A 27,960-nucleotide genomic window follows, 5' to 3' on the forward strand; every position below is an offset into this window, starting at 1 on the left:
TCCAACCTCGACCTGTGTACAGATAACATCATCACCATAAATGAAAGCAGTATGATGCAGCCAAGGAATACAAATAGATTTTGGCTTCCTTGCTAATGCCAAATGATGGGTGGTGGCTCATTCTAAAAGCCACCACCCATCATTTGTGCTAGTCTACCAAGAAGGGTTTGGAAACCACATGTGAGCTCACCAAAGAGTGCTGTAATTGATTGGTCTTGTCTGCCATGGCTTGGGATAGGGAAGCAGTGGCAGGTATGCTCTGTACTTGCTGTCCCTGGTATAGTCTATTCGTATGGAAGAACCAAGACACCTTAGGCTTGGGAAGCTCAAAGCATATATGTTTTAATTTGCGATTCTGTCTTCTTCCACCTCTTCCATTTCTGCTTTTCCTCAGGAGAGATGGCCAAACGCACCTTCTCCACGTTAGAGACATTCCTGATCTTCATCCTAGTATTGATGACCGCTGTCACGGTAGCCCTTCTCAGCCTCCTGTTTATCACCAGTGGGACCATTGAAAATCACAAAGGCAAGTTGTCAGGGGCTCTCTTGGATGCTCTTCCTAGCCTGTGGGAAATTTCTTGATCACCGGGGACGCCAAGGCAAAGAACAGTGTCTGCTGATAATGCCGATAACAGCACAGTTGAACGTATACGTAAGCTGCCTGGGATGGCCATCTAACCTTTACATTAATTGCCCTTTCTGCATCGATAGCAGTTTTTATCAAGCTTACCTTTGCCCACAAAGAGTCGGTTGACAGGCATTCTGACATGCGCTTATTCATCTTTCACTTTTCCACTGACCTAAGCCCAGTTCAGATTTCTTCAAGGCCAAGGAATGTGAACATTTGCCCCAAGTCTCCTCTCTTTCTCTTTGCCTTTTCTCAGGCATCATCTTCCCTTGGGGACAAAAGGAGAATGAAAGACCCACTGAATATCAATTAGTCTGTGGAAAGCTTTAGAGAAGGGGGCATTGAACTCAGATTCTTAAGAGGGCCACTCAAGTTCTGTAAATGAGGTGGAGTGGGGAGGTGGTCTGGGTGGGGGGAGCAGGGTCCACAGCCCCTCTTGAGGGGTGTGGGTTGTCATGGTGTCACATGGATGCAGATCTCCAGGGTTTTCAAGAGAAGCTGGAATGGATGATTTAGGCATCTCCTGATATTTTTTTTAATGTTGGGAATAAATTTAGTCTTGGAGAACAATGTAGGCTATATTACAGGCAATATTGGCCCCCTGGGTCTTTGATGGAGCCCTACTTTGGTGGTGGGTCATATACTGGTAAATAAGTAGAGAAGACAGGTGGGGGTTGAAGGCTTTGACTGAAGTAAAGAGAGGGCTCGCTTTAGATGAAACAGAGAAGGAGCCCGATTTTTTTCACCTCAGTTTTCTCTCTTGTGGGCCTCTTCTTTCCAATGTATTCTCTACCATGACCCTGCGCTTTGAATTCCCTCAAGAGGGACAGAGATCCTCTGTGCCAGCAGTGTGCAGAGCAGGGGCATGGACTGCTAGAAAGGAAAGGATCCATAGGACTTCCTTAGTTTTAGCTCTTAAAGTTAGAGAATCCAGAGGCTGAGACTCAGGGAGGTGATCAACAGTTATGGTAACTATTCTCATAGTAGGAGTTGCTGTTTGTTGAGAGGTTGCTTTGTGTCAAGTGCTATGGTCAAGGGTCTACATACTTTTCCCTCTTAATTCTCATAAAGCTTCTATAAAGGTAGGTGCTAGTCTTAGTACCATTTTCCGGATATAGAACCTGCAACTCTGAGGTCCTAAAGAAATCACCCTTGGCCATTGGACCTGGTTTGGCTTTAGTTGGCACCCCATTCCTACGTGGGTATCAATAAGGTAAAAGAGCCTGCCTCCTTCCTGGCAATAATTGATGTCTTATAGAAAATGGAGGCTTACGGTTGAGAAAATATGGATTCTAATGACACGTCGAATATGGATGAAAGAGCATCAGATTCTGAGTCAGAGGATCTGGGCTATGCACCTGGTTCATCTCGTGTTGTCCCCGAAATTGTGGTTACATCATTTCTCTGGGTTTCAGTTTTCTTATATATAAAACTGACGAGATCAGTCTAGGTGATCTCTAGCTTTTCTTTGGCCCCCAAATTCTAGGATCCCAGGGGAGTCAGCAGCCAATCTCTTGACTAAGTACTGTCTGAGCACTAATAACTGTGACAGTGACATCTGTCACCTGGGCAACCCTGGCTGTTGTCTGGGGTGGAAACAAACAAACAAATAACAAGCATATATAGGATATCTCAATATGTAAATAGAACCAAAGCTATATGCCGACAATTATTCTAAATTTTTAATATGTATGAACATATTTATTGTTCAAAACAACCCTAGGGAGTAGAGTACTATTACCTCCATTGTATAGATGGGAATAATCGGGGTAGAACAGGGTAAGTGATTTGTTCAGCTAGTAGGGGGTAGAGTCAGTTTTCAAACCCAGGCTGTTTGGTTCTGGTACCTGCTCGTGTAGACTCTATGCCATTCTGCCTCCCTTCATACTTGTGTGTGTGTGTGTGTGTGTGTGTGTGTGTGATCACATAGGACATGTGTGTGTACACGCACATACGCAGATGGTGATATGAGTAAAATAAGGTGGAACTATGTAGAGCACACAGTGATCTAGTTTGCATCCTGAATAAAAGATTTGAGAAGGTTGGGGAAGAGGGGGCAGTGTAGACACAGTGGGGGTGGCATCCCTGGATGTGAGGGTTGAGCTGCCACTGAGTGTGATGGAAATGAACCAACTCAGAAGGGAGTTGTGGAGCTTGGTTGGTGGACCAGAGAGCAATAAGGTCTCTGGATGGAGAGAAGGGTGGAGACAAATCCCTGGAGGCTAGATTTAGTAGGCTGTGTGCCAGGAAACCTGGAACCTGGCTTGTTTGGCTAGAGGAGACCTGCAGGGGGAGTGAGTTCAGGGCCATGAGTTTGACAAGGAATGGCTTGTGATGAGACGTTGAAGGACGTTTAACGCAGACCTTGATTATTAGGTGGAAGTATCTCTAAGTCAAGAGAAAAATCCTCCTTAGGATTATTATATTCAACAAGTTCCTGAGATGTTTCTTACCATATATTTTATTTATTTATTTAATTTTAAAAAAATTTTTATTTATTTATTTGAGAGCGAGCATGAGCAGGGTGGGGGTAGGGGCAGAGGGAGAGGGAGAAGCAGATTCCCTACTGAACTGGAAACATGATGTCGGACTCCATCCCAGGACCCTGGGATCATGACCTGAGCCGAAGGCAGATGCTTAACCAACTTAGCCACCCAGGTGCCCCTTTACCATATATTTTAAATATAAGAGAATATATAAAGATTTTTCCTTAGGAACCTGAACCTGTGTGTTCTAATTGATGCCAACAAATAAGTGGACTGAAATGTTGTTCCTTAAATATTTTATTCTGTTTTTAGATTCCAGTTTTCCGTCCACCCAGAGCTCCCCGGCCACCCAGAGCTCCACAGCCAGTCAAGGCTCGACAATCACCAGTGGCTCTACAACCACCCAGGCACCTCCTGTGATTAGCACCCCAGAGCCTCCTCTCTTTCAGAACTTTAGTGGCTACCATATTGGTGTTGGGCGAGCTGACTGCACAGGACAAGTAGCAGATATCAACTTGGTAGGTAAATCATGGGCTCCTTGGAGAGAATGAAGCAAGTATTGTTATTACTCGCATCCTACACTTATTCCTGACTATTACATCATCATCATTTTCTCCTTCTCCTCCTCCTCCTTCTTCTTCTTTTTCTCACTTTTTCATTGATTTCACTGCTGTCTAACACTATGATTATTGTACTATAAAGAGGGACCATGTGTTCAACTGCAACTCCTATGTAAAGCCAATTGGCCATTTTTTATGAATGGAAGTGGCAGGCCTGGCAAACTCACAGACAACAGGGTACCATAAATGATGGAAGCAGGCCAGTGTAAGCTGATAAGTGTCTAGTGAATCCTCAGTTTGGGGGACAGTGGGAAGTGGGAGGTATAACTGGAAAGTGCATGGCTTTAGCAATTATTGCCATGTAGGGCTGCCCTATCTTAAAGTTTTTTCAAGAGAAGCTGGAAAATCTCTGGATCAGAGATCTGAGGCTCTAAATCTCTCAGTTGGAAAATATAGGCAACTCTAGTTAAAACTGGAAACTAGCCTGGGCCAACACTGTGTAAGCCAAGGAAAAGGCTTCTGTGGGTCCGGTGTGGCCTATTAGATGCGGGCATGCAACTTCTTGGTTGTGATGGTGGATGTATTCATTCATATCCACCCTTCTCTAGGAAGCTAGAACGTGAGGTTGTTTGATGAGATTTTCTCCTTCCTACCAAATAATCTTTAGAGTCTGGGAGTTATTCCCTACTGTCTGTTCTGAGAAGTAGCTCTGGAAAGCGAACCCTAAGTGAACACTCCTATGAGGGGTAAAGCAAGCAGTAGAAGGGGCATTCTGAAGACTTCATGGGTAGGCTTTATGACAAGGTGACAAGGGGGATTGTGATAGGTACATTTGGCCTGACTTAGCTGAGGGACAGTCAACAAGGTAAAAGCCAGCATGAGGTGCCCTCAGTAGAGACTATTGAATCACAAAGAAACCATTTTCTTATTTTATTTTATTTTATTCTATTTTGTTTTGTTTTGTTATGTTTTGTTATGTTATGTTAGTCACCATATAGTACATCGTTAGTTTTCATTTTCTTCAGGAAAAGAAAGAACATTACACACCAAACAACCAAAGGGAGGGAGCCTTCAGTATTTAGGATGTTCTGGGAATGTGGGATGATGGTAGGGGAAGTACTTCCTTCAGTAGCACCTCGGGCAGGAGAAAAGAACAGAAACCCCTCGAAGGTCTGTGACATGGTAACAAAATTCTGGAGCCAAGCCAACCCCTTCCTTGCCCATAGGCCTGTGAATGGCTCCTGCCAAACTGAGAGCTACTCTGCATTTTTCCACACAGAAGAGTAAAGTCTCTTTCCTGATGTTGGCTTGCTTCTTGAAAACACATATTATTATCCCACACAGAGCCACAGTGTCCTGTGGATTGTGTTTTACCTCGCCTTTCCTAAGTGGTCTCTTCTTGTGTGGTTGTATCCGGTTCTGGTGGCAGGGGAGTGAGGCAGACGGGCTCTGACTCTCTCTCTCTTCCTCCCTAGATGGGCTACAGTAAGACTGGCCAGAATGCACGGGGCATTCTGACGAGGCTGTACAGCCGTGCTTTCATCATGGCGGAGCCCGATGGGTCAAATCGAGTGGTGTTTGTCAGCATTGACATAGGCATGGTATCCCAACGACTCAGGCTTGAGGTAAGTGGCTGAGGTGACAATGAAATGACATGATTTAAAAGAAAAGGTCTGGGAGTGAATGTGACAGTAACTAAGCCCTCCTGGCTTCTCATCCAGTGAGTTTCTACTGCCCTCCATATTATAAGCTCTTGACAAGCCTTCACATAATCGGCTAGCAAGTAATTCCAGTCTTGGTCATCTTGATCAAACTTGCTCTCAGTTCTGCTGATGGCTCATTGTCATTGTTACTGTTAATGTGTTTTGCAAGCTTATTATGTTTGAGGCAACCTTCACATACATTCTCTTATTTAATCCTCCTTGTTAGAAGTCTGAGAGCTCCAATTACTTACTAATCAAGTTTTTAGACAGTTGAGATGCAAGGAGCCAGATGAGAAGTAAAACACAACATCGAAATGAGGTCGGCCATAAATGGCTGAAGTTGGGTTGAGAGGGAGATGGGGGTCTCATTATACTATTCTGATTATTTTTGTATGTGTTTGAAAATTTCCATAATAAAATTTAAAAATAATACAATGTTATTTACTCTTTAAGCTGTATTGTAGGCTATGGCGGGCTCTTCTGTGATTTTCCCCAAATTGAGACCATGTTACCCCCTCTGTGGGGAAGGTTGGGTTTAGCAGAAGGGAGCCCTTGTGTCCTGGGCAGGCAGCAGTAAGATGCACAGAGAGAGAGGGAGAAATAGGGTGATGAGCATGGCCTTCCAGGTCTGTCTTTCTAAGCCAGTTTCTTGGGCATGACTGAGTTGTATTTTCTGCATGGGATCAGGTCACAGAAAGAGAATGTACTCTTTTAATGTCTGCTCACATATTAATGAAGGTGAGGAAACAGAAAGTCTGGAGCACCCAGGACAGAGACCATTAAATGTCCACTATTCAGTGTCATGTTCTATCAGCCTCTATTAAACACTGTTCTTCCTGTGGTGTGAAGTGGCTAGTGACAGGGATGACAAGGGGGCCTCGAAACATTTTTCCAATGTCGCTTCCCAAGAGGGGAGTGGAAGCCTCCTCCATCTCTGGACACCGAAGGAGCAAGGGATTACATGTTCTCCCCACTCCTACACTTACAACAAAACTATGAGGTGTGTTTGTTGTTATCCCCACTTGATGGATAAAGTAATGGAGTCTTAGAAAAGGTGAGGAACTTTCCCAAATTCACACAGTTAGCAAATGGTAGAGCTGGGTCCTGAACACATGTATGCCTGATACCAGAGCCCACATTCTTAAAAGTGACATGATTCTATTACCATGGAGGGAAAAATGCATTGACCACCTACTTTTTGCATGGTACTTTGCTGGTCACTTCAGGGGGCACATAACCAAGTGAGTCGTAATTCACATTTCCTATGAGCTCACTACCCAGCTGGGGAGAGGAGGAAGGGCTGTAATAGAAAAACACAGTAACTATAATTCACTGGAGTAAAGTACGGTGGTGTGTTAGTTATCTATTACCGAGTAACAAATAGCCCCAGAATACAGTGGCGTAAAACAGGAAACATCATCTCACATTCTGTTGGTCAGGAAATCAGGACTGGCTTAGCCGGGTGGTTCCAGCTTAGGGTGTCTTGAAATCAAGCTGTTGGCAGAGGCTGCCATCATTGGAAGACTTGATTAATCCACTTCCAAGATGATTCACCTGCGTGGTGCTGACAGAAGGCCTCCATTCCCCACTTTCCTGAATAGTGGACATTTAATGGTCACTGTCCTTCGTGGCTCCAAACAGCTGCTCTCCCCAGAGTGAGTGACCAAGAGAAAGAGCAGGGGAGAAACCATGGTGCCTCTCCTAACCCGGCTCAGAAGTTGCACTTCTAGCCCATTCTGTCTATTGGAATCGAGTCACCAAGTCCAGTTCACACCCAGGGATGGGAAAGCAAAGCATGCCCTCTGAAAGGGAGGGTTAGTGAGGAACCTGTGGGCACACAGTGGTTTAAAACCACCACCACAAGGGGACTGCAAAGTCGGGAATAATTTCATAGTGGGTGTGACATTCCAATGGGCAGAAGCTTATTTTCTTTTAATGTCAGCATAGTTAACAGTACACTTATATTATCATCAGGACTAACATACACTGATTCAGCAATTCTCTCCATGACTTGGTGCTCATCATGATGAGTGTGCTCTTCATCCCCTTCACCTGTTTCGCCCCTCCCCCTCTGGTGACCCTCTGTTTGGTGTCTATAGTTAGGAGTCTGTTTTTTTGGTTTGTCTCTTTTCTTCTCTGTGTTCATTTGTTTCATTTCTTAGATTCCACCTATGGGTGAGATCATATAGTATCCGTCTTTCTCTGACTTATTTCGCTGAGTATTATACTCTCTAGATCCATCCATATTGTTGCAGATGGCAAGATTGCATTTTCTTACGGCTGGGTAATATTCCATTATATATGTGTAATGGGATATTATAAATATAATGGAATATATGGTGTATATATATACATATATACATATGCATATGTATATATACACACATATAATGGTGTATTATATACATGTATATAATAGAATATTACATATTTATATTATATGTATATATATATATATATACACACCACATCCTCTTTATCTGAATGGGAAGAATTTTAAATGGTTAACATGGGGAGAGAGAGCTATCAAACGGAGGAGGTGGTGTGACCACAGAGAGACACAAGGGAGGAATGTAGACTGTCCTTTGAAGGGACAGGGATTCTTGCTATTAGGACACACATGGGCCTGTAATTGGGAATACACCTGGAAGGTATGTTAGTCATAATTGTAGAGGGCCTGGGATGCCAGTTTATTTTTACTTCTGTAAATGATGGGGATTCTTTGAAAACCTTTGAGTGGAGGAGTAATACAAAGCCAATTTTGCTTTAGGATGATTAATCAGTGATGTTTGATGCAAACTGAGACTGGAGGTGAGGACTCACATTGGCAGCTTTGTTAAATTAATGTCAAGACCCTAGCGGTGAGGGTCCGGTTGGGAAAACGGTACTCACACCCGGTATTTCAAACAGAGGAGATTTAATACACGGAGGTTTTGCAATGCGTTGGAAGGCTGAATGAACTAGAAAGGGAAACTAGGGTGGCAGGAAGGATTTCAACTTTGCCTGGAAATTTCTCCTATGCCACATGAGCCTGGCACAAAGGTTTTAAAGCAGTGGGGTGGCAGCGAGACTACATGGTAGTAGGAGGTCACATTAAATGCTAATGAGATTTGGGAATGAATAGAAATAAAAGCTCACACTTGCATAGTTCCCACGTTGAGTCACACACTAATTGCTTCATCTATATTAATGGATTTAATCCTCCAAACAACTGAAGGAGGAAGGTGCTATTATTATGTCATTTGACGGATTGGGAAAGCGAGTTGCAGGGGATTGAGTAACTTGCACACGGCTAGCCAGCCAGGAAGCGCCTGGGCTGGGTGCACACACAGGCATCTGGGTCCCGGCACCTACGCTCACTACGCTTACTACTCTCCCAGAGCATCGGCCATGCTTCTGATGGGGGAAATGGTGGGGTCATGAGAAGAAATGGGAGAGTCAAAGGTGAACTTTGGGGGTGGAGTGTGGAGGGGAGAGAGGATTAATGTGTTGGGCTTCAGAGGCTGTGAAGTCAACAGTCCACTATTTCTCCATCTCTTCCTATTTTTACTTCCCCGTGCGATCTGAGACCCAGCGGGAAGGCCTTTAAATGAACCCACTTCCCTATCCCAGGTTAATCCAAGAGAAGGTGTGAAAAATAAATGTAGCTAAACAGGCGCTCTTATGCTTTTTTAGAACACCTGGTTTTAGGCAGCTTCTCAGTCTAAGCTTTAAGGATTGATGAAATTTCCAGCATGGAGTGAAGGTTCGGGAAGATCTCTGAGCAGTGAGGCAGGACAGGAGAACAGAGTGGCTTTCCAGCTCTTTCCATGGCAGGTTCTCAGGTGCATCAGTAATAGGAAATGGAACACAGAGGGGTGAGCTGTAGACATTCAGCTCTGTTCACTAGACATTCAACTTCTTCACTCTGTTCAAACACTCTCCTCTCATGATGTAGGGAACACGCTAATTATAATGGCTAGTCGCAGGCATTGTCCTTGGACGATTGAGTTTTTCTTTCCTTCTTCTTGAAGTCCCATGTGTCGGACTTCACGTTGGAGAGTGTAGTTTAGAATACAATATCTGTTAGGATACAATATCGTAGTTTAGGATACAACATCTGTAGTTAGGATACAAAATGTGAGAGCCATAATTCACATCTATTTGAGGACTTGATTCTTGAGTAAACCCAAAGAAGTACACTGAATTCTAAAATCCTAACATTATAGTTCTCTGGGAATAAAAATGGGGGTAGGGCCAGGGGACCTCTAAAGTTGACCGGAAGTTCTTTTTTTTCCCACTACCTTCTTGTCTTGGTGACAGAACTGTGAGAACATTAGCTTTTGACAGAGCTTTGAGTTGAGTTTTGTGGTATCCCTTCAGTGATCATTCTACCTGCTCCTTACAGAGGCATCTTCCTCACGACTGTTGTCATCACTGTGTGGAAGAACATATAAGAGTGATGAAACATGTGGGCTGGAGTTAGGTCACACAGAAGCAACATGGAAACTTCTTGGGATGGAGAATGTGGGCTACTTGGTTAGAGGGTGTTAGTCTGGTCATGTCCTATTTCCTTTCCACATTTGCCTGGCATCAAAGGATTGTGTAAACAGACATGGTAACCTAGCTATCATGTTTGGGGCATGGATTGGTTAACAAGGCAAGATGGTTTGTAAGCGTCTTCCCCATTCAATGGCCACATGAGTAGATGAGGGTGGTGTAGCTCTTCACCTAAAATAGAAGAGGTTGAAATGGATGTATTATTGCGTGTCGGGCATATGGTATGTAAGTTCCTGCTACTCCCTTATGTATCACGAGTGTGTTGGAACTGGCTTGGACCAGCTCATGAGGGCTGATTGTTAAATGTTCAGGAGCTTTGTGAGCTCCTTGTTAGATTTTGGTAGCTTGAAATTGACTGTGGTGGGAGTATTTACACCCCAGAGACTGGCAAGCAATTCAAACCGGGGGCTTTGGTTTCCGTGTGCATGACAGTTTATCCACATACTGCTGCCTGTGGTATACTCAAGGTAGACAGTGTTGCTAATCAAAAAAGGCCCTCTTTTTTGCTAAGCCCAGGTTTAGATTCAGAATCCTTCTCAACACCCTGCATCTGAGAGCAACTACCAATAAGTAGGACTGGGTACGTGAGTAAGCGGTATTCGCCGTCCCTGCCATAAATGAGCTTTCATCATTGTGCCCGGTGATAGTATCCTTCATCAAGGAAGGTTGCTCTGCGTTTGACACTTTTTTTTTTTTAAGAATTATTTATTTATTTGAGAGAGAGCGAGCCAGCAGATTATCTTCAAGCAGGCTCCCTGCTGAACTTGGAGCCAGACACAGGGCTCGATCCCAGGACCCTGAGATCATGACCTGAGCTGAAACCAAGAGTCACCCCGTGAGGTCATTTTAATGATTTTTTTTTTAAGATTTTATTTATTTATTTGCGAGAGAGAGAATGAGAGACAGAGAGCACAAGAGGGAGGAGGGTCAGAGGGAGAAGCAGACTCCCTGCTGAGCAGAGAGCCCGATGCGGGACTCGATCCCGGGACTCCAGGATCATGACCTGAGCCGAAGGCAGTCGCTTAACGACTGAGCCACCCAGGTGCCCCATTTTAATGATTTTTGGCATAAAAAAAGCCAAACCATCTTTCCCAAGGAAGCTACGATAATACCAACTTTCAGATTGAAACTGATTAAAGCAGAATCAGAAACTAGTGCTCGGCACCATTGGGCATTTCTCCCTGTCGTTTTCTCGACGTGTCTGTGCCCCATGAGCACAGGTTTCATGTATGATGAGATGTTCACGGACTGTGACATGGACAGTGAACACTCCCCGGGTCTGTGTGTGTGTGTGTGTGATCTCTTGCTCCACAACAAGTCATCTGGAAAACTCAGGGGCTTAAAGCAAAGCTCGGCCTGTCCTTTCTGAGGCTCGGGAATCCCAGGGGGGTGGGCTGGGTGATTCCGACTGAGGTGAGACACGCTGCTGTGCCGTGAGGCTGGAATCATGTGCTGGCTGGTTGGAAGGCTTGCCCGAGGTAAAGGGTCTGCGACGCCTGAGGTGGCGCATCCACTGTGCTTGTTTCCACACGGGCATCCCCACAGGGCTGCCGGGGTGTCCTGAGGTCACGGCAGCTGGCTTCCCCCAGACCAGTAAGTGTGATGCTATGTGTCAGGCAATGTCAAGTTCTTTATTCTGGGCTGCGAGGAAATAAAGAGACCTTTACACATTCTGTTCACTGCCCCTGGGATGCCTTCCCCCGTATATTGCATGACCAGCTTGGGCTCTTCATTTTAAGCCTCTGATGAAAGGGAACATCTTTGAGAAGGTGTTTTCCTCCCTGACACCCATCACTCTCTTTTTCCCTACCCAGAAACATTTTTCTTCATAGCGTTCACCACTGCATGATATAATATAACATTACGCACTCATTTGTTTGCTTATTTCTCCCCCATTAGAATAAAAGCTTCATCAGGGTAGGAACCTCACATATTCCTAGTGCTTAGATCAGTGCCCGGGCGCTAATACTCCATGTGGGATAATGATCGGAAAGCGTACTCGTTCTATGGAGACACGGATCTGGGTTTGGCTCTGCTATTTATTAGATCAGTGGGCGCATTCTTTATCTTCTGCTCGCTTCAGTGTTCTCAGCTAGAAGATTAAAAATACCTACCTCTTGGGGTTGTTATAAAGATTTTAAAATAACATAAAGCATGTAATACCTAACCCTGTGCTCGGACCTAGCAAGGATCCACAAAATGTTAGCCTTGGTGGGGACTGTTGGTGTTGATGTTGTTACTATGACGACACCCTCAAGCATAGAGTGAAGGGCGTCATACGATCAGCGATTAGCCTCACCCGAGCCTTTTCCAGAGTGAGTTGCTCTGTTATCCTTTTTAGTTCTAACTTTTTTTTTCTTTTCTCCTGAAGGTCTTGAACAGACTGCAGAGTAAATATGGTTCCCTGTACAGAAGAGACAACGTCATCCTGAGCGGCACTCACACTCACTCGGGACCAGCGGGATTTTTCCAGTATACCATGTTTGTCATCGCCAGTGAAGGGTTTAGCAATCGAACTTTTGAATACATGGTCACTGGCATCATGAAGGTAGGCACAGAGCCCCAGATGGAGCTGTTCTTTCCCTCGCCTACAAGTGTTTAGGATCGGTTTGCTGTGATATGGAGAGAGTCCTTCTAGGATCTCGGTCCGAGCATCTTCGCTCCTTCCTCGCTTCCGTTCCTGACTCCCATGTAGCTTCTGGTCTCCGAGGCACTGACTGATGGAGAGAGGACAGTTCTCTGCAGGAAGCCTCATGCAGTTGTCTAAAGGGACACTTAAAACCTTTATAACCGAGAGGGCCCCACATGGTCTGTTCTCCACGCTAAGTCACTAGAAAAGGAACCCATCAAGGAAACAAAAGTAATTACAAATAATTGCAATCTTGCCTCCTATTTCCCAAATAGCATGACAGAGGATCCTGTTGCTACACGGACCCTCATTGCTCACGTCCTCAATGGTAGCTGCAGACAGCACAGAGCTCCTTCCAGAACCCCAAGCCCCCCTCCCGTCCCTGGCTTGGGTGCCTCTTATTCCTCTCTTCTCATCTCTCAGCTTATTATTTACTCCCACGGGATCCTTTCTGACGTTCTCTTCATGCCTTTGCCTTCGAGATGTAGTGTCTCTCTGCTTTTTCTCATGAAGCCACTCCCGAGCCCGGCGATCTAGTCGGCAAAGGCAGACATGTCTTTACAACAATGTTTTCCAGACTCTGCCTGGCAATTCATGACTGGCTGCGTGAAATCAATCTCATGGGTTGCAATACGCATTGAAAAAACAGAACTAAAACAAAACAGATTGGAGAATATCATGCTGCCAAACACATAGTAAGGGTGTAGTTCATCTTGTGGACTTTTGTTTTAGGACACAGACGTCGATGCATATTAAGTTGTGATGAAGAATGTATTGCTTATTGTGGTTTTGAGTTAGAAAAGTTCAAAAAACTTTGCCTCAGAGGGTGGGGGGACGGAGTGGGTATGGAGGGGGGAATGCCCTACATGTTAACAAATCCTGGTCCAGTGTTGGGGGAGTCACTCCCAGTTTGGCCGCCTGAACCTGAGGACGGTGCCTGACGCAGGGGCCCCAGGACACTCAGGTGCCCATCGGCGCAAGTTTCCCAGTTCATGGCAATTCAGTGTCTCAGCCCTGAGGCCCTCTGTGTACCCCGAGAGTGACCCTGGCCACGCGGTTCTCCAGCTCTCATCCCCTGGCAGGGGCAGCTTGGAGACAAAGGAAACTGTCCACAGAGCCCTTCTGTTTATATCAACTAAGTCTGTATCCCACCAGGATTTCTAAATTCACAACTTGCTCGCGCTCTCTCTCTTTAACCCACAGAGCATCGAGATGGCGCACAAAAACATGAAACCAGGCAAAATCTTTATCAACAAAGGAATTGTGGAAGGTGCCCAGATCAACCGAAGCCCCACTTCTTATCTTCAGAATCCTGAGTCAGAGAGGGCCAGGTGAGGGGGATTGTCGGAATCAGATCATGTGTTTCCTTTAGCCATCGGCGACAAAATCTAAGAACACAGCTGTTCCTCGAGGAACATGGCAGGATCCTGAAGGAGTATTAAAAGCTAAGATAAATGTAAAACATGCTTAGAGTTTAAGAGTGGCAGAAGTCCAAAGTGAGTGTGGGAGCACGCACCATCCCGCACACAAGTCTGGCCTCTTTGCCAGCTTCGGGGGTGAGTTCGAATGGTGGAAGAACTCTCAGCTTTGGAATCAGGCACGACTCTGGTCATATCTTAGCTTGATCACTTCCTAGTCGTGTGACCTTTGGTGATTCACTTGTTCGTAATCTATTGGCTCTCAGCTTCTTCTGTAAAGTGGAGATAAAAATGTGCACCACATGTATTTGTTAAATTAATGAATAGCTCTTTTTATTATGTCATTCAGAAGAAATCATCTCTGTCCGGGAGAATGTGGCAAGAGAAAGGACATAAAAGGTTAAAGAAACTGGAACGAAGAGCAAGAAATAAAATGAGCATAATTGAATGGAACAACTAAGGGAGATAGTTTTTGTTGTTTTTTGTTTGTTTGTTTGTTTAAGTGCCAAACCAGGTTTGCAACAGAAGAGAAGCACTTGACTAGTATGGCATAGTAAACGAGTATCTCAGTTTCAATTTGACCACTTGACATTTTACATTTGTCTCTGTATTTTTTAGTAGATTCCAAAGGAGTTGATTTTTAGAAAACAACCTGATTTCCCTTGAAAGGACATGAAAGAACCACTTTATGCGGCAGGTCATGAATGTTTTTGATTTTGCATATTCCCTGCTATTTTTAAGAGATTCCATTAAAATTTAATACAAGTAGAAATTTCAAAGGCAAATCTTTTTTGTAGAAAATACGAATATGTTATAGAAGATTGTGCGTATGACATAGAGATGTATATTTCATCTCCAGTTGGCTGGCCTGATGCCTCTGACTCTGACAGCATTTGCAGAGGAATGAGGTCCCGGATGTGGTTTATAAGACGATATACCATGTCAGGGCGCCTCGCTTACGGAAAGGTGTTTTGGTTTGGGTTTTTGAGTCAGCTTCTACTCCTGGTCACACAGGAGGGCCAGGCTCTGACATAGAAGTGACTGAGTTTCTTTGTTTTGCTGACTAGGTATTCTTCAAATACCGACAAAGAAATGGTCGTCCTAAAAATGGAAGATTTGAATGGAGCTGAACTGGGCCTTCTCAGGTACTCTGTTTACTTTGTTTTTCATTCTGTCTGGATAACTTTCCTGAATCCTGAAGAGGGGGTGATGGGAGAAGAGACTAGAATAGTGGCAGCAGGTACTGAGAATCTGTTGAGTAGTTAAGAGTCCAGACTTGGGATCCAGCCATGGACTCTGGGACAAGGTTCTCAGCCTCCTGGAACCCACTTCCTCACCTGGAAAACTAGTGATGGAAGCAGAATTGAGGGCACCTCAAGGAAGCAGATGAGGCAAAACTACAGCTTGGCATGGATTTGAGTTCCGTTTTATATGTAAGAAAATGTGGATTTTGTTTTCTTCAAAAAGAAGGCATTTGCATTCATGTGTGAATTTTGTCCCTGCAATTGGACTGATTCAGGAATTGACTGGATGGGTAATGGTGCCAGATGCCTTGATGTGCGAACTTCCAAGTGATGTAGGATGCCCAATGGAAGCTCAAGATGGCGCATGGGCACTGCAGTTAAGTGTGGGTTGGGGTCACTCTAGGTTCTCATCGTGATGAGTTACGTGACTTCGACCAAGTTACTTAACTGCTCTATGTCTCAATTTTCTTACTTTAAAATTGAGGGATAAGGTGAGTCCTCAAAATGTTGATAATAAGTGTTAGTAAAGGCAGTAGGGGCCTATCAGATAGAATTATGAAATCCTTACGTGAAAGTTTCTATGGAAGTAAAATTCACATTAAAAGTAATAAGAGATGGGGGGCACCTGGGTGTCTCAGTCGGTTAAGCAACTGCCTTCGGCTCAGGTCATGATCCTGGAGTCCCGGTATCGAGTCCCGCGTCGGGCTCCCTGCTCGGCAGGGAGCCTGCTTCTGCCTCTGACCCTCCCCCTCTCATGCTCTCTGTCTTTCATTCTCTCTCTTGCAAACGGATAAATAAAATCTTTAAAAAAAAAAAAAAAGTAATAAGAGGTGAATGAAAACATGAAAGACAATGACCAGGACTGGCACTATAATTAGATGGGAGACAGCCTGGTGGTGAGGTGTTCCGGTGTTAGGTGTAGGTCTTAGGACTTGAGTTCAAATCCTATCCTGCCACTTACTAACCCTGAGGCCTAGGGAAAGTAACTTACCTACTTACACCTCAACTATTCCATTTGAAACTGGGAATAATAATACCTCATAGGATTGTTTCAAGATTAAATGAGGTAATACATGCAAAGAATGCCATTATTGGCTTATCAAAGTGCTTGACCTTCTTAACATTGGAGTTACTTCTTTGGGTTTCAAGTGAGGTCACTAGAAATTCCCTGATAAAATAAACTTTATTATATGGGTTGACATAATAGGAGTCATTCATCCATTAATGATTAATTCATCTACTGATTAGTTGCCCCCCCGGTGTTTCACTCAATAGACTTTTCTAAATGTTAGATATGCAGGTCTGTGCTGGGGGTATGAATAAGGCATGGTCCCTATCTTGAAGGGTCTTACCAACTAGTGGGGTGATTGGGGCAGGGGACAGAGACAGACAGACAAGTAATCATAACATAAATCAGATGGCCATCAATGCTACCACCTGGGCATAAATAAATGCTGTGGGGATTTGGAGGAGGTGGTGCTTGGGATGCTTGGAAGCATTGTGGAAGGCTTCATAGAGAAAATGATGTTTGAACTGGATCTGAAGGAGCCAGGGTATTTCTCATGGAGTCATGAAAACACAGTGACCTGTGAGGCCAGAGTATGGGTGACTGTCGAAGAGGGGTGAGGGATGAACCTGAAAAGGTGAGCTAATTCCAGATTGTGAGTCACTTTGTGGGACATTTGGTTCAGAGACAATCAGGATACAAGCATATTATCTATGACTAGTTAGAGAATTCCACATTTGTTGGGAGAAGAAGGACCCTTTTTCCTTATCGTTTCTGCTTAACTCTTGGCTGGATGACTGAGACCATTCATGGTTCCCTTTTATTAGTTTCTGAATCATTTAACAATGCCAATGGAAAGCTAAAACATGTTATCCTTTTGCCAGATGTTCTTTGCTTCCGTGCGTATGACTATATAACATATCTAGAAGTCCCAGGGTCAACTGTCAAGGTTATAACAACTCTCCTCCATCTGCTATGCTTAAGACACTGCAATAACTTTCTATTGTTTTTGTAGCTGCCATATGTTATCCTTGATGTAACTGCTCCTGCAATTGCCTCTTGTTGCATAGTGATAATTGCTCTTTGAATGCATTAAAAATGTTCCAAAGCATAAAGTTGAGTCTGGGCAGAGAAGTCACTCAGCCACCATATGTAGGTGTCTGCTGTTAGAATCCCAAGGTAGGAGGAGTATGAACCTCAGATTTGCAGAGCATGGGTATCATCTAGTTCAAAGCTCAGCTACGGCCTAGAGAGGTGATATGACCTGTCCAATGTCACAGCCAAGACTGTTCTCTTTGCCCTGAAAATCATATTGAAGTCCACAATTGATTCTTTCCTACTTTCATTTTTGTTTTCATTTCTTCATTCAGCAAGTCTGCACTGGATACCTATTATGTGCCATGCAGGACTCCCCAGTCCTTGGAATGATGCATTTCCTGACTATGAAATCAGGAATCAAATACCTTAGAATCAAATCCCCATGCCTGTGCTCCTTGAGCAAATCCCTTAAACTCTTGGAGACTCAATTTCTGTATTCTCTAATGTGGATATAATATCTTCTCTCCACAGGTCATTATTCACTCATTCATTCATTCATTTATTCATTCAATATTGTAGAGTATTTGTGTCATGAACTGAGCTAGCACTATAGATAGACTGATGAGCAAAAATAGAATTTATAACCTTATAGAATTTATAGATTTTATAACCTCCTGGTAGAGACAAAAAGTATCCAAATAGTCATACAAATAAGTATAATTGGATTCGAATTGTATAATTGTATAATTATAATTGGGTTAAGTGCTATGAAAGGAACATATGTACAGCTATCTTAAAGGGACTTGACCTAGTCAGGGAGATTGGGAAAAGCTTCCCTAAGGAATTAACAGTGGAGCTAAAAACCAAAGGAAGGGTGAGGATTAACTGGTATAATGGGGGGGAGGGGAGGATGTAGTGGTGGTGGAAAGGAACATTTAACATAGACGGAGAAGCATGTGCAAAAGTCCTGTGGCCCATTTGAGGAGCTAATAGAAGGTCTGTGTGGCTGGAGTGCAGAGGAGGGTGTTGTGAGTTAAAGTGAGTCATAGAGATCAGATGCTATGATAAAGATTTTGGTCTTTACACCAGGGAGGAATGGAAAACCATTCAAGTGTTTTAAGCTGGGGTTGGGAGTTGGAGGGTTAGGAAGATTGGTGACCTGAAGAATGGAATAGAATTATGTGTGTGAAACTATTCCGTAAGTCATTAAGTTCTTTGCATTTGTGAGGGCATTATTTGCTTCGGTTGGCCTGTCTATGCTAGGAAAGTGTTTCTTTTTGCCTGATACTACCTCATGCAGAAACAGTACACGATTTGTCTCCTGATGTGGAGGACATGTTTGGGAGGTTCTGAGTTCTGAATTAAAATGGAAGCTGGGTAGCATTCCCAAAATTCACGTTGGAGCAGGGAGAGCTCTGGAAGTCACCTCAAACAAGGAGTCTGGTCCTTCAATGGCGAAACATGACATTAAGTTTTGAGATCCTGTTGTCATAGGACACCATGTGCAAGAGGGAACTGTGAAGGGAGAAAACCAAGCAGAGGTTTCAAATGTCTGCACCCAAAGGAAAGTCATAAGAGTGGGCAGATAATCTGAATGGCAGCTCTGGTTGGTGGCGAGTCACTTTTCCCAGTAGCCCTTGTCCCTGCAGCTCTGGGCATGGCGGTGGGGGGGGTGTGGGTGGCAGTGGGGGGAAGAGGGGAGGGGACCGGCTCATTTCCTCGAGCTCCATGCACCAGCACAGGCTTGGTCTCACTGCTCTTCCCTTGTATCTCTCCGCCCTGTTGGGGTCTCTTCCTTCAGCTTGCAGGAGTGGCATGGACTCTCTTCTTCTTTTTCTTATCTTGTCAGCCCTGTTGGACTCCGTCTGGCATGAATCCTATCGGCCAGAGCTGTGAGGAAGGTGTGAGCAGGTTTCTGAATGATTGCTCAAGTGTCTTGTGTTTTAGACACTGCAAATCCTCTTGTTCTTGCAGAAAGGGGTCACATGAGGGGGTTCTTTAAAGATGCATGTTACAAAACCACAGGATGATTTGTTCATCCCGTTTGAATAATTGGTGTACACACTTACAAAAGCCCAATATATGACATTATGTGAATTTATTCGAATGATGGTGACTTATAGAACTTGGTTGTGGGGTATGTGTGAGTATGTAAATCTTCTCTACCAGCTATGACCATGGCTTCTTGAACAATCATGTCTATCTGTTCTACCCTCTGAGTTCTCTCCTCAGTCTCCTTACCCCACTCACAGAGCAAACATGGAAAGCTCAGTGCCTGCCCTTCACCAGCCATTCTGGACTTCTCCTTCCTCCACCTCATCTCGTCTTTGTCTGTACAAATACCTTCTCCATTAGTGTTAACTCTGGTTTGCGAAGCCATGCTCTCTATTTCTATGACCTGAATTTCTTCTTCCTGTTCTGCCTCATCCATGTTGCCATGAAGATTGATGCCGTCTTCTTGCTCCAACTTCTGGTCCGCTCACTTGGGCTGTTCGTCTCTGGTAGAGGATAGCCCGAGGGCTATGTAGTGAGTGTTTGACCTGCGTCTGGTCCATCCCTGTTTAAAGTGAAGCTGCTTACTTTAAACACTCTGATGACAAGGGTGATGATAGTTGACTGATGACAGAGATAAATCATGCTTGTTAATTTAAAGTGTTAAATTTGAAAGTTTAAAAACCAAAAGTTTATAGGGGCACCTGGGTGGCTCAGGCGGTTAGGCATCCAACTCTTGATTTTGGCTCAATTCATGATCTCAGCGTCATGGGATCAAGTCCTGCGTTGGGCTCCGCACTGGGTGTGGAGTCAGCTTGAGATTCTCTTCTGCCCCTCTCCCCCGCCCCCACTCACATGCATGTGTGCACCCTCCTCAGATAAATAAATAAATATTTTTAAAAAAGAAAGTTTACAACGTTTAAAAACCAAAGCCCATAAAACCAGTTGTCATAACTGGCAGAAGGCATTGGACTAACTTGATTGTTGGGTTTCTGGAATATTCTTAACCTGAAGAGATTTGGGATGCTATTACTTTTTTACTCCAAGTATACTTTTTTTTTTAGTATAAAAATAATATGTACTCACCATGGAAAAATAAAAAAATATAGGCAAGTAGAAAGAAAGAAAAATTAACTCCAAGTTTTACTTCCCAAAGTCAATCGTGGCTCATATTCAGGTGCATTTTCTTCTGCCCAATTCCCAATGTAGAACAAAAAATAAAAAACAAGCTTGTCTAAAAGGTCATTCAGTAAAAGTAGATGCTTGGTTCCACTCACTCTGAGCACTAGAAGCTTTAAAATACTGTGAAAAAGGGCGCCTGGGTGGCTCGGTTGGTTAAGCAACTGCCTTCGGCTCAGGTCATGATCCTGGAGTCCCGGGATCGAGTCCCACATAGGCTCCCTGCTGAGCAGGGAGTCTGCTTCTCCCTCTGACCCTCTTCCCTCTCGTGCTCTCTCTCTCAAATAAATAAATAAAATCTAAAAAAAAAATACTGTGAAAAATATTAACAGTGTATCTCCATGTGCTATTAAGTGTGTGTGTGTTTTGTAGTGATTCTCTTTACATCTAATAATGATTTTTATTTTTGTCTCAAAATCTTTGTATTCTCATGCTAGCATAACTAACTCAGCTCTCTGCAGGTAAGAATTTGCAGGTATATTTTTCTATCATTTTCTTTCAACTTTTATTTGTTCTTACATTTTAGAGGTATCCCTTATGAATATCATATAACTTTATTTGTTTACTTTGATAATCTTCACCTTTTCATAAGTGAGTATAGTCTATTTTTAGGATTGTGATTATTACATATCTGCCCTTTTGGGGTATCTTTTCACTTTGTGCTATTTGTCTCTTTTTCAATGCCTTTTCTCCTTCTTTAATCCTTTTAGGATTGATAGAGATTTAAAAACAAATCTTTGAATGGAAGATTATAGGGATGCTGGGTGGCTCAGCTGGTTAAGCATCTGCCTTTGGCTCAGTTCTTGATCCCAAGGTGCTGGGATTGATCCCTGCACTGGGCTCCCTGCTTAGCAAGGAGCCTGCTTCTCCCTCTCCCACTCCCCCTGCGTGCTCTCTCTCTCTCTCTGTGGGTCAAATAGCTAAATAAAATCTTAAAAAAAAAATAAATGGAAGATTATAGTTTCCAAAGATGGCGGCAACAAAAACTCTTATCACATGTATTCTATACAAAGTGACCTTGATAGGATCCATTAAAACATAGAGAGGATTTCTCCAGCCCTTGAATCTTGGCTGGCCCTGGGACCATTTTGATCAATAGAAGGGTGGCAGAGGTGACACTGTGGCAGGGTTGGTTTTTAATGGACTTTATTCTTTAGAGTAGTTTTAGGTTCCCAGCAAAATTAAACAGAAAGTGCAGAGATTTTCCATATACCGTCTAACTCTCCTTTCCCCCATCAATATCTGGGACCAGAGGGGTATATACATTAAAATCAATGAACCTACATAGATATATCATCACCACCCAAAGTCCATAGTTCACATCAGAGTTCACTCTTGGGGTTGTATCAAGTGGTTTTTAAAATCTTCTCTCTTTTGTTCATGTATTTTATAATATTTCAATAGTGAACAAAAAAAAAAAAAAGGAAAGAAAATTAAAAATCACCTGGTAATTCTGGAACAGGATAGCTTCTATTAACATTTTGTTACATGTCTTGTTAGATCTTTTCCTAATCATATCTATACATTTTTTTATTTGAAAAAGTGAGACTTTATATACAATTGGTAGCTTTTTCATTTAGAAGCACCATATGAATACCTTTCAATGCTTAGTGTCTTAGCATCTTCTAAATCACCATTTTAAATGGCTGTATAGTATTCCATTGTATGTATGACAATGTACTCAACGAATCAGCGATCATTTGAAACTTAGTTTATAGTTTTTGCCATCATAAAGTACAATGTGATAAGCATTCCAGAACAGATATTGTGTATTTTGCCGGTGATTTCCCTAAGCTGAATTCCTAGAAGTGTGATTGCTGGGCTAAAAAGGAATGCTGGTTACTAAGGCTTTTCTTACTAATTGCCAAATGGTCCTCTGGAAGGTTTTTGCTAGTTTTCACTCCTGCTATCCAAACATGAGTGGAGTGTTGCTTTCCGTGTTCTTGTCAATCTTGGTATCATCATGCTGTAATTATTGCTGAATAATAGACCCCCAAAAGCCAAATCACTCTGTCTTCCTTTCAGGTTCTTCAATTCCAGGTTAGTTAAGCTGGATTTTAGAAAATACTCTTTGGGCCATTTCTTGTTTTGTTTTTGTTGATTGCTTCATCATGTCATTTAGGATATAAGAATTTTGATTGCAGTGACTTATTAGAATCCACCCAAACCAGCTATCTTTCCTTCATCATCTAGGACTTTTGAAGACAATAAAAATAGCTGAGAATGTACATCTCTTCTCTGGAAGAGAGATGATAGAAAGATTTTTCCAGGATGCTGGCCACCAAGTTTACCTGTAACTTCAGAAGGGCTCCCCTTGCTATCGTTCGTTGTCTTTCTTTAATCTGGGCAGCCTGGTCTGTACTCACTGTGTCTGCTTGTATAAAATTCAGATCATCCTTTGGGTCCTATTAGTATAATGCAACGAAACACCCTTTCCTCTCCTTCCCCAGATAGTTTGTAGTGGGGCAGGGGGAAGACTGTAAGGGAGGTGAACAAGAGGTGTGTAAATCAGGGTAACTCACACCTGGTGCCACAACAAACAGGCCATGAAATTCCAGTAGCTTAACCCCTTAAAGACTTGAAATGTGCACATTTCCCACACATGCGAAGTCCAATAAAAATTGGGTGGTCCCCCTGCATACGTGTGATTGGCCAGGGCTATTCACATGTCCCATCGTGCTAGTGAGACGGGGAAGTAGATCACATTGCGTGTTTTGTAAGCCCTTAAATCTCTGCCATAGGAGGGCAGGGTTTCTTCCTCTCATTATTTCATGTGCATATGATGTGGGTTGAATATACACATGTTGAATACACAGGTGCACACGCGTCATGTATTTTAGTATTGTGTTAATCTTATGATACACATACATACACACACAGACACATAGAGCTTTGTATCTCTTTCCCCCTTACCATCACCATCATCATCATCCTGGTCATCAGCTGCAATGGCATGATCAGGATTAGCACCATCCATCTCATCGTAGTGATAAATCATTCCATTCTTAATGTAGACCAGTCCTCGTGCTAAGCACCTTAGATGTATTTGTTCCTTTGGTTGTCAAATGTGAGGCAAATACTACTATTATCATTATGTTACAGAAATGAACACTGAGGTTCCAATAGATTAAGTAATTTGTGTGTGAGTTTGGAGCTAGTACTCTAGCTGCTAAACATAGGGCCTCTGCAGTAGTGTCTTAAGGCGGCCGTAACAAATTATTATGGTCTGGCTGGCTTCGAACAACAGACATTTATTCTCTCACATGTCAAGAGAACAGAAATCCAAAATCAGGTGGCAGGGTTAGCTTCTCCTGGAGGCTTTCAGGGAGAATCTGTTCCATGTGTCTCCCAGCTTCTGGTGGTAGACCCATCACTCCAATCTCTGCCTTTGTCTTCACAGTGCCTACTTCTTGATGTTTGGGGGCATCTCTCTGTTTCTGTCCTCTTTTTTTTTTTTTTTAAAGATTTTTATTTCTTTATTTGAGAGAGAGAATGAGAAAGAGCACTGTCAGAGGGAGAAGCAGACTCCCTGCAGAGCAGGGAGCCCGATGCAGGACTCGATCCAGGGACTCCAGGATCATGACCTGAGCTGAAGGCAGTCGCTTAACCAACTGAGCCACCCAGGCGCCCTGTTTCTGTCCTCTTATTATGAGGACACTGGTCACTGGATATAAGACCCAACCCAGGCCAATATGATTTCATTTGCTCTTTCCCTTGTTTATATTTCTAAAGACTACTTCCACATAAGGTCACATTCTAAGGATCTGGTGGACGTGAATGTGGTGGGGGACACTATTCAACCCACTACAGCTTCCTATAGTGTATTTACCTAAAGAGCTCCCATTTTATTACACATCTTCATGAACACTACCTTTGAGGGGATGTACAATATTCTTTTTCCCAGTTGGTGGACATTTAGATTGGAGAGGGCTGCCATTAGCACGTAGGACCTTGATGCACAACATACGAAGGCGCTCCCTTCTCTGGGCTGACTGAGGTGCCTAGCTCCGTGAGCTGATCAGGGGCTGGATTTCAGCCTCCATTTACCCCCTTTGCAAGTCCTCCTTGTGCAGGGCACAACATGCATGCTGGACATGGTGGCCCAGGTTTGAGAGAACGGCACTCGGGGTGGGTTTGCTACTGTTTTAGAATATGGAAGAAGCTCAATTGTACATTTGGCTTTTCTTTTCTGCTTCGGAGTGGGAAGTGCAGAGTGTCTGAATTAGAAGAGGCCCTAGAAAATGCCTCAGTTACACAGAAGAGAATAATTAGAAGATTCTATATTAATTTGCTGTGTATTGATTCACAGAGCATAGTCAAAATTTATTATGTTCAGTCTTAGGAAATAGAGACCCAGAAATTTTCACTAACTTTGCTATAGACTTTGCTAACTTTGCTATAGGATCAAATCTCAAATCTCTGGACCTTCCTTGGTACCTTGATTGTATCCTGCTGACCCCTGTAGAGCCCTGCTTTAGCTGTGATGTAATCATTATTTAGAAGTGTTTATTTTTTTAAAGGTTTTATTTATTTATTTAACAGGGAGAGACACAGCGAGAGAGGGAACACAAGCAGGGGGAGTGGGAGAGGGAGTAGCAGGCCTCCCGCAGAGCAGGGAGCCCGATGCGGGGCTCGATCCCAGGACCCTGGGATCATGACCCGAGCCAAAGGCAGACACTTAACGACTGGGCCACCCATGTGCCCCTATTTTTTTATTAAAGATTTTATTTATTTATTTGAGAGAGTTAGTGAGTGAAAGAGAGAGAGAGAGAGAGAGAGCACAAGCAGGGGGGAGGGGCAGAGGGAGAGGGAGAAGCAGGTTCCCCGCTGAGCAGGGAACCCAATGTGGGGCTCCATCCCAGGACCCTGGGATCATGACCTGAGCTGAAGGCAGATGCTTAACCTACTGAGCCACCCCGGTGCCCCTTTAGAAGTGTTTATTAATAGGGGCATATTTATCCTTTTATGTCCATATTCTAACTTCTTTTGAAACTACCTCAACCTTTCTTTCTCTTTTGAACTCTGCTTTGAAGAATGTTTTTTTTTTGACCAGATAAAATAGTGAGTGCAGCTTTCTTAAACTAAGATGACCACTTTTCTGCGTATCTTTATAAATATTCATCTATTGCCATAGTACTTTGGTTGTTGTGACAAGCCAGATATTTTAATAGCATATATTTCAAAGGCCAGAAGAGGAAATGTACAACATCTTCTTATTCTGAAATTCAAATAACTTTTTCGAATACTCATTTTTTTAGTTTTGTAGAGAAAAAAATTCTATTAATTTTCTAAAGCCTAAAATAAATGAAAATAAATACATGAAATTAGTAAGAATTCAAGTCTGAAGTCTAATTAGCAGACCAAATTTCTTAGCATTTTCTTTCTCTTCAGATATTGTTGTTCCTTGATGGTTCTTCTCTATGTTCCTTGGGGTTTAGCACAATCCAACTGCATGCCTGGCTACTAGTAAACTCATGCTGATTGAATGAGTAGAACAATTGCCATATCTCCCTGCCCTTATCCATTCTGCTGTGGCCAGATTGACTATCCATCCTCCAAACCCACTATACCCCTTTCCATCTCCATGCCTTTGCTACCAATGAGTTTTCTCCAGTGATCCCCTTGCCAAGTTCCTAGTCATCTTTTAAGACCCAGCTCCGATGTCAACTCCGCTATGAAGCATTCCTCAAGGGCAGGATGATGCCTTGTTCATCTCCACGTCTCCAGTGCCTGGCACAGAATAAAAGTTAACGAAATGTGTACTGAATAAGCCAGTGAATGAAAGGAAGGGACAGAGCCAGTATCCCCACGGCAGATAAGAACTTGGGCTCTGTGGTCTGACAAACTGGATATTCATGGACCTGCTTCTTGACTTACGATGGTGTGACCTTGGTCAGATTACTGCATCACTCAAAGAGGTCATTTCCTTAGCTGTAAAATAAGGACAATGATAGCATCTGACTCAAAGCATTCTTGTTAGATCCTGTGCATAAAATCCTTCACCTAATCAGTGCTAAATGATAGTCAGTGTTGATAAATTGTTCTACGGGTTTCCTTTAATTGCACCAGAGAGATTGCGGTCCTGCGGAGTCTTGCTAATCTCAGTGCAATTCTATCACACGCAAGTATTTTGGTCCAGGAGCCAGGAAACTGTCATGGCCTCCACCCCCTTTTCCTTCCAAACTAGATGGAGTAAAACTGCAAAAACACAGACTCCCAACTACCTGGAAAATGCTAATTGACTAGAATTTTTCTCTGGCACTTGAGTTTTAGGAGAAAGAGATAAACCACAGACACAAAAAAGAAACTAGTGCAAGGATTTTTTTAAAAATATAGAACTGCAAGTAACTTCTAGGGGATGACCTTAGAATTACCTTTAGCCTAAATTTCTGTCCCTTTATGTGGTGGCAAATATATACCTTGGGGATTGAATTTTGCATATAGACTGGTGATTTGGCCTAACACTGTTTAAAGGAAAAATTTGAAATGGATGTCAACATGCAAAAAACCTATTATGGAAATTTTCAAATATATGCCAATTTAGAGTGATTAGCCTAATGAATCTCCATGCAACTCTTATCCAGCTTCAGTAATTAGCAATCCTCTGCCACTCTGTTTAATTCCTCCTCTTCTTTTGGTTTGTTTTGCTAGACTTTTAAAAGCAAATACCAGATATCAAATCATTTCACTCATAAATATTTCAGTGTGTATCTCTATCAGGTAAAAAGGTAAATACAGTATAACTATAATCCCTGATCTTAATGAACAAAATTAAAAATAATTTCTTAATACGGTCTAAAACCCAGTCTATATTCTGTTTTCCCTGTTTGTACCAATAAAGTCTTTTTACATTCCTTTTACTGGAATCAGAATCCAAACAGTCCACAGACTACATGTGTTGGCTATTTGTTTGAAGGCTCTCAATTGGTAACAATTCCCCTCCTTTTATCCCATGCTATTTACTTTTTTTTTTTCAATTTAAATTTTTTATTTGAGCATAGTTGACACACAATGTTACATTAACTTTTGGTGTAGAACGAAGTGATGCAACATTTCTGTAAGTTATGCTGTGCTCACCACGAGAGTTTCTTCTTTTTTTTTTTAAATGTTTTTATTTATTTATTCATGAGAGTCAGAGAGAGAGAGAGAGAGAGAGAGAGAGAGAGAGGCAGAGGCAGAGGGAGAAGCAGGTTCCCCGCCTAGCAGGGAGCCCGATGCGGGACTTGACCCCAGGACCCCGGGATCATGACCTGAGCCGAAGGCAGACGCTCAACCATCTGAGCCGCCCAGGTGCCCCCACAAGAGTTTCTACCCTCTGTCACCATCAACAGTATTACAATATCATTGACTCTATTCCCTATGCTGTGCCTCTCATATCCATGACTCATTCATTCCATAACTAGAAGCCTGTATCTTCCACTCTCCTTCACCCATTTTGTTCAGCCCCCCACCCCTTCCTCTCATGCCCTTTACTTCTTTAAGAGTTTTTAAATTGATAAACATTTCACAAAAACATGGATTTATGGAAGATCTGGCAG

At 43.1% G+C, this 27,960-nt stretch overlaps 1 protein-coding gene across 2 annotated transcripts in view; it reads left to right on the forward strand.

Moving 5' to 3' along the window:
• The first annotated feature begins 399 nt into the window (after window positions 1-399).
• Window positions 400-27,960, forward strand: part of ASAH2 (N-acylsphingosine amidohydrolase 2) — a 66,404-nt gene continuing 38,843 nt past the window's right edge. For both annotated transcript variants that reach the window (XM_035008385.1, XM_035008386.1), the window contains exons 1-6: window positions 400-533; window positions 3,434-3,632; window positions 5,150-5,299; window positions 12,288-12,464; window positions 13,749-13,876; window positions 15,031-15,108. In XM_035008385.1, the coding sequence (XP_034864276.1) occupies window positions 400-533; window positions 3,434-3,632; window positions 5,150-5,299; window positions 12,288-12,464; window positions 13,749-13,876; window positions 15,031-15,108 (866 nt within the window). The remainder of the gene's footprint in view (window positions 534-3,433; window positions 3,633-5,149; window positions 5,300-12,287; window positions 12,465-13,748; window positions 13,877-15,030; window positions 15,109-27,960) is intronic.

This window comes from Mirounga leonina, unplaced genomic scaffold, assembly GCF_011800145.1.
Source record: "Mirounga leonina isolate KUSES-001 unplaced genomic scaffold, KU_Mleo_1.0 Mir_152, whole genome shotgun sequence".
Taxonomy (NCBI): Eukaryota; Metazoa; Chordata; class Mammalia; order Carnivora; family Phocidae; genus Mirounga; species Mirounga leonina.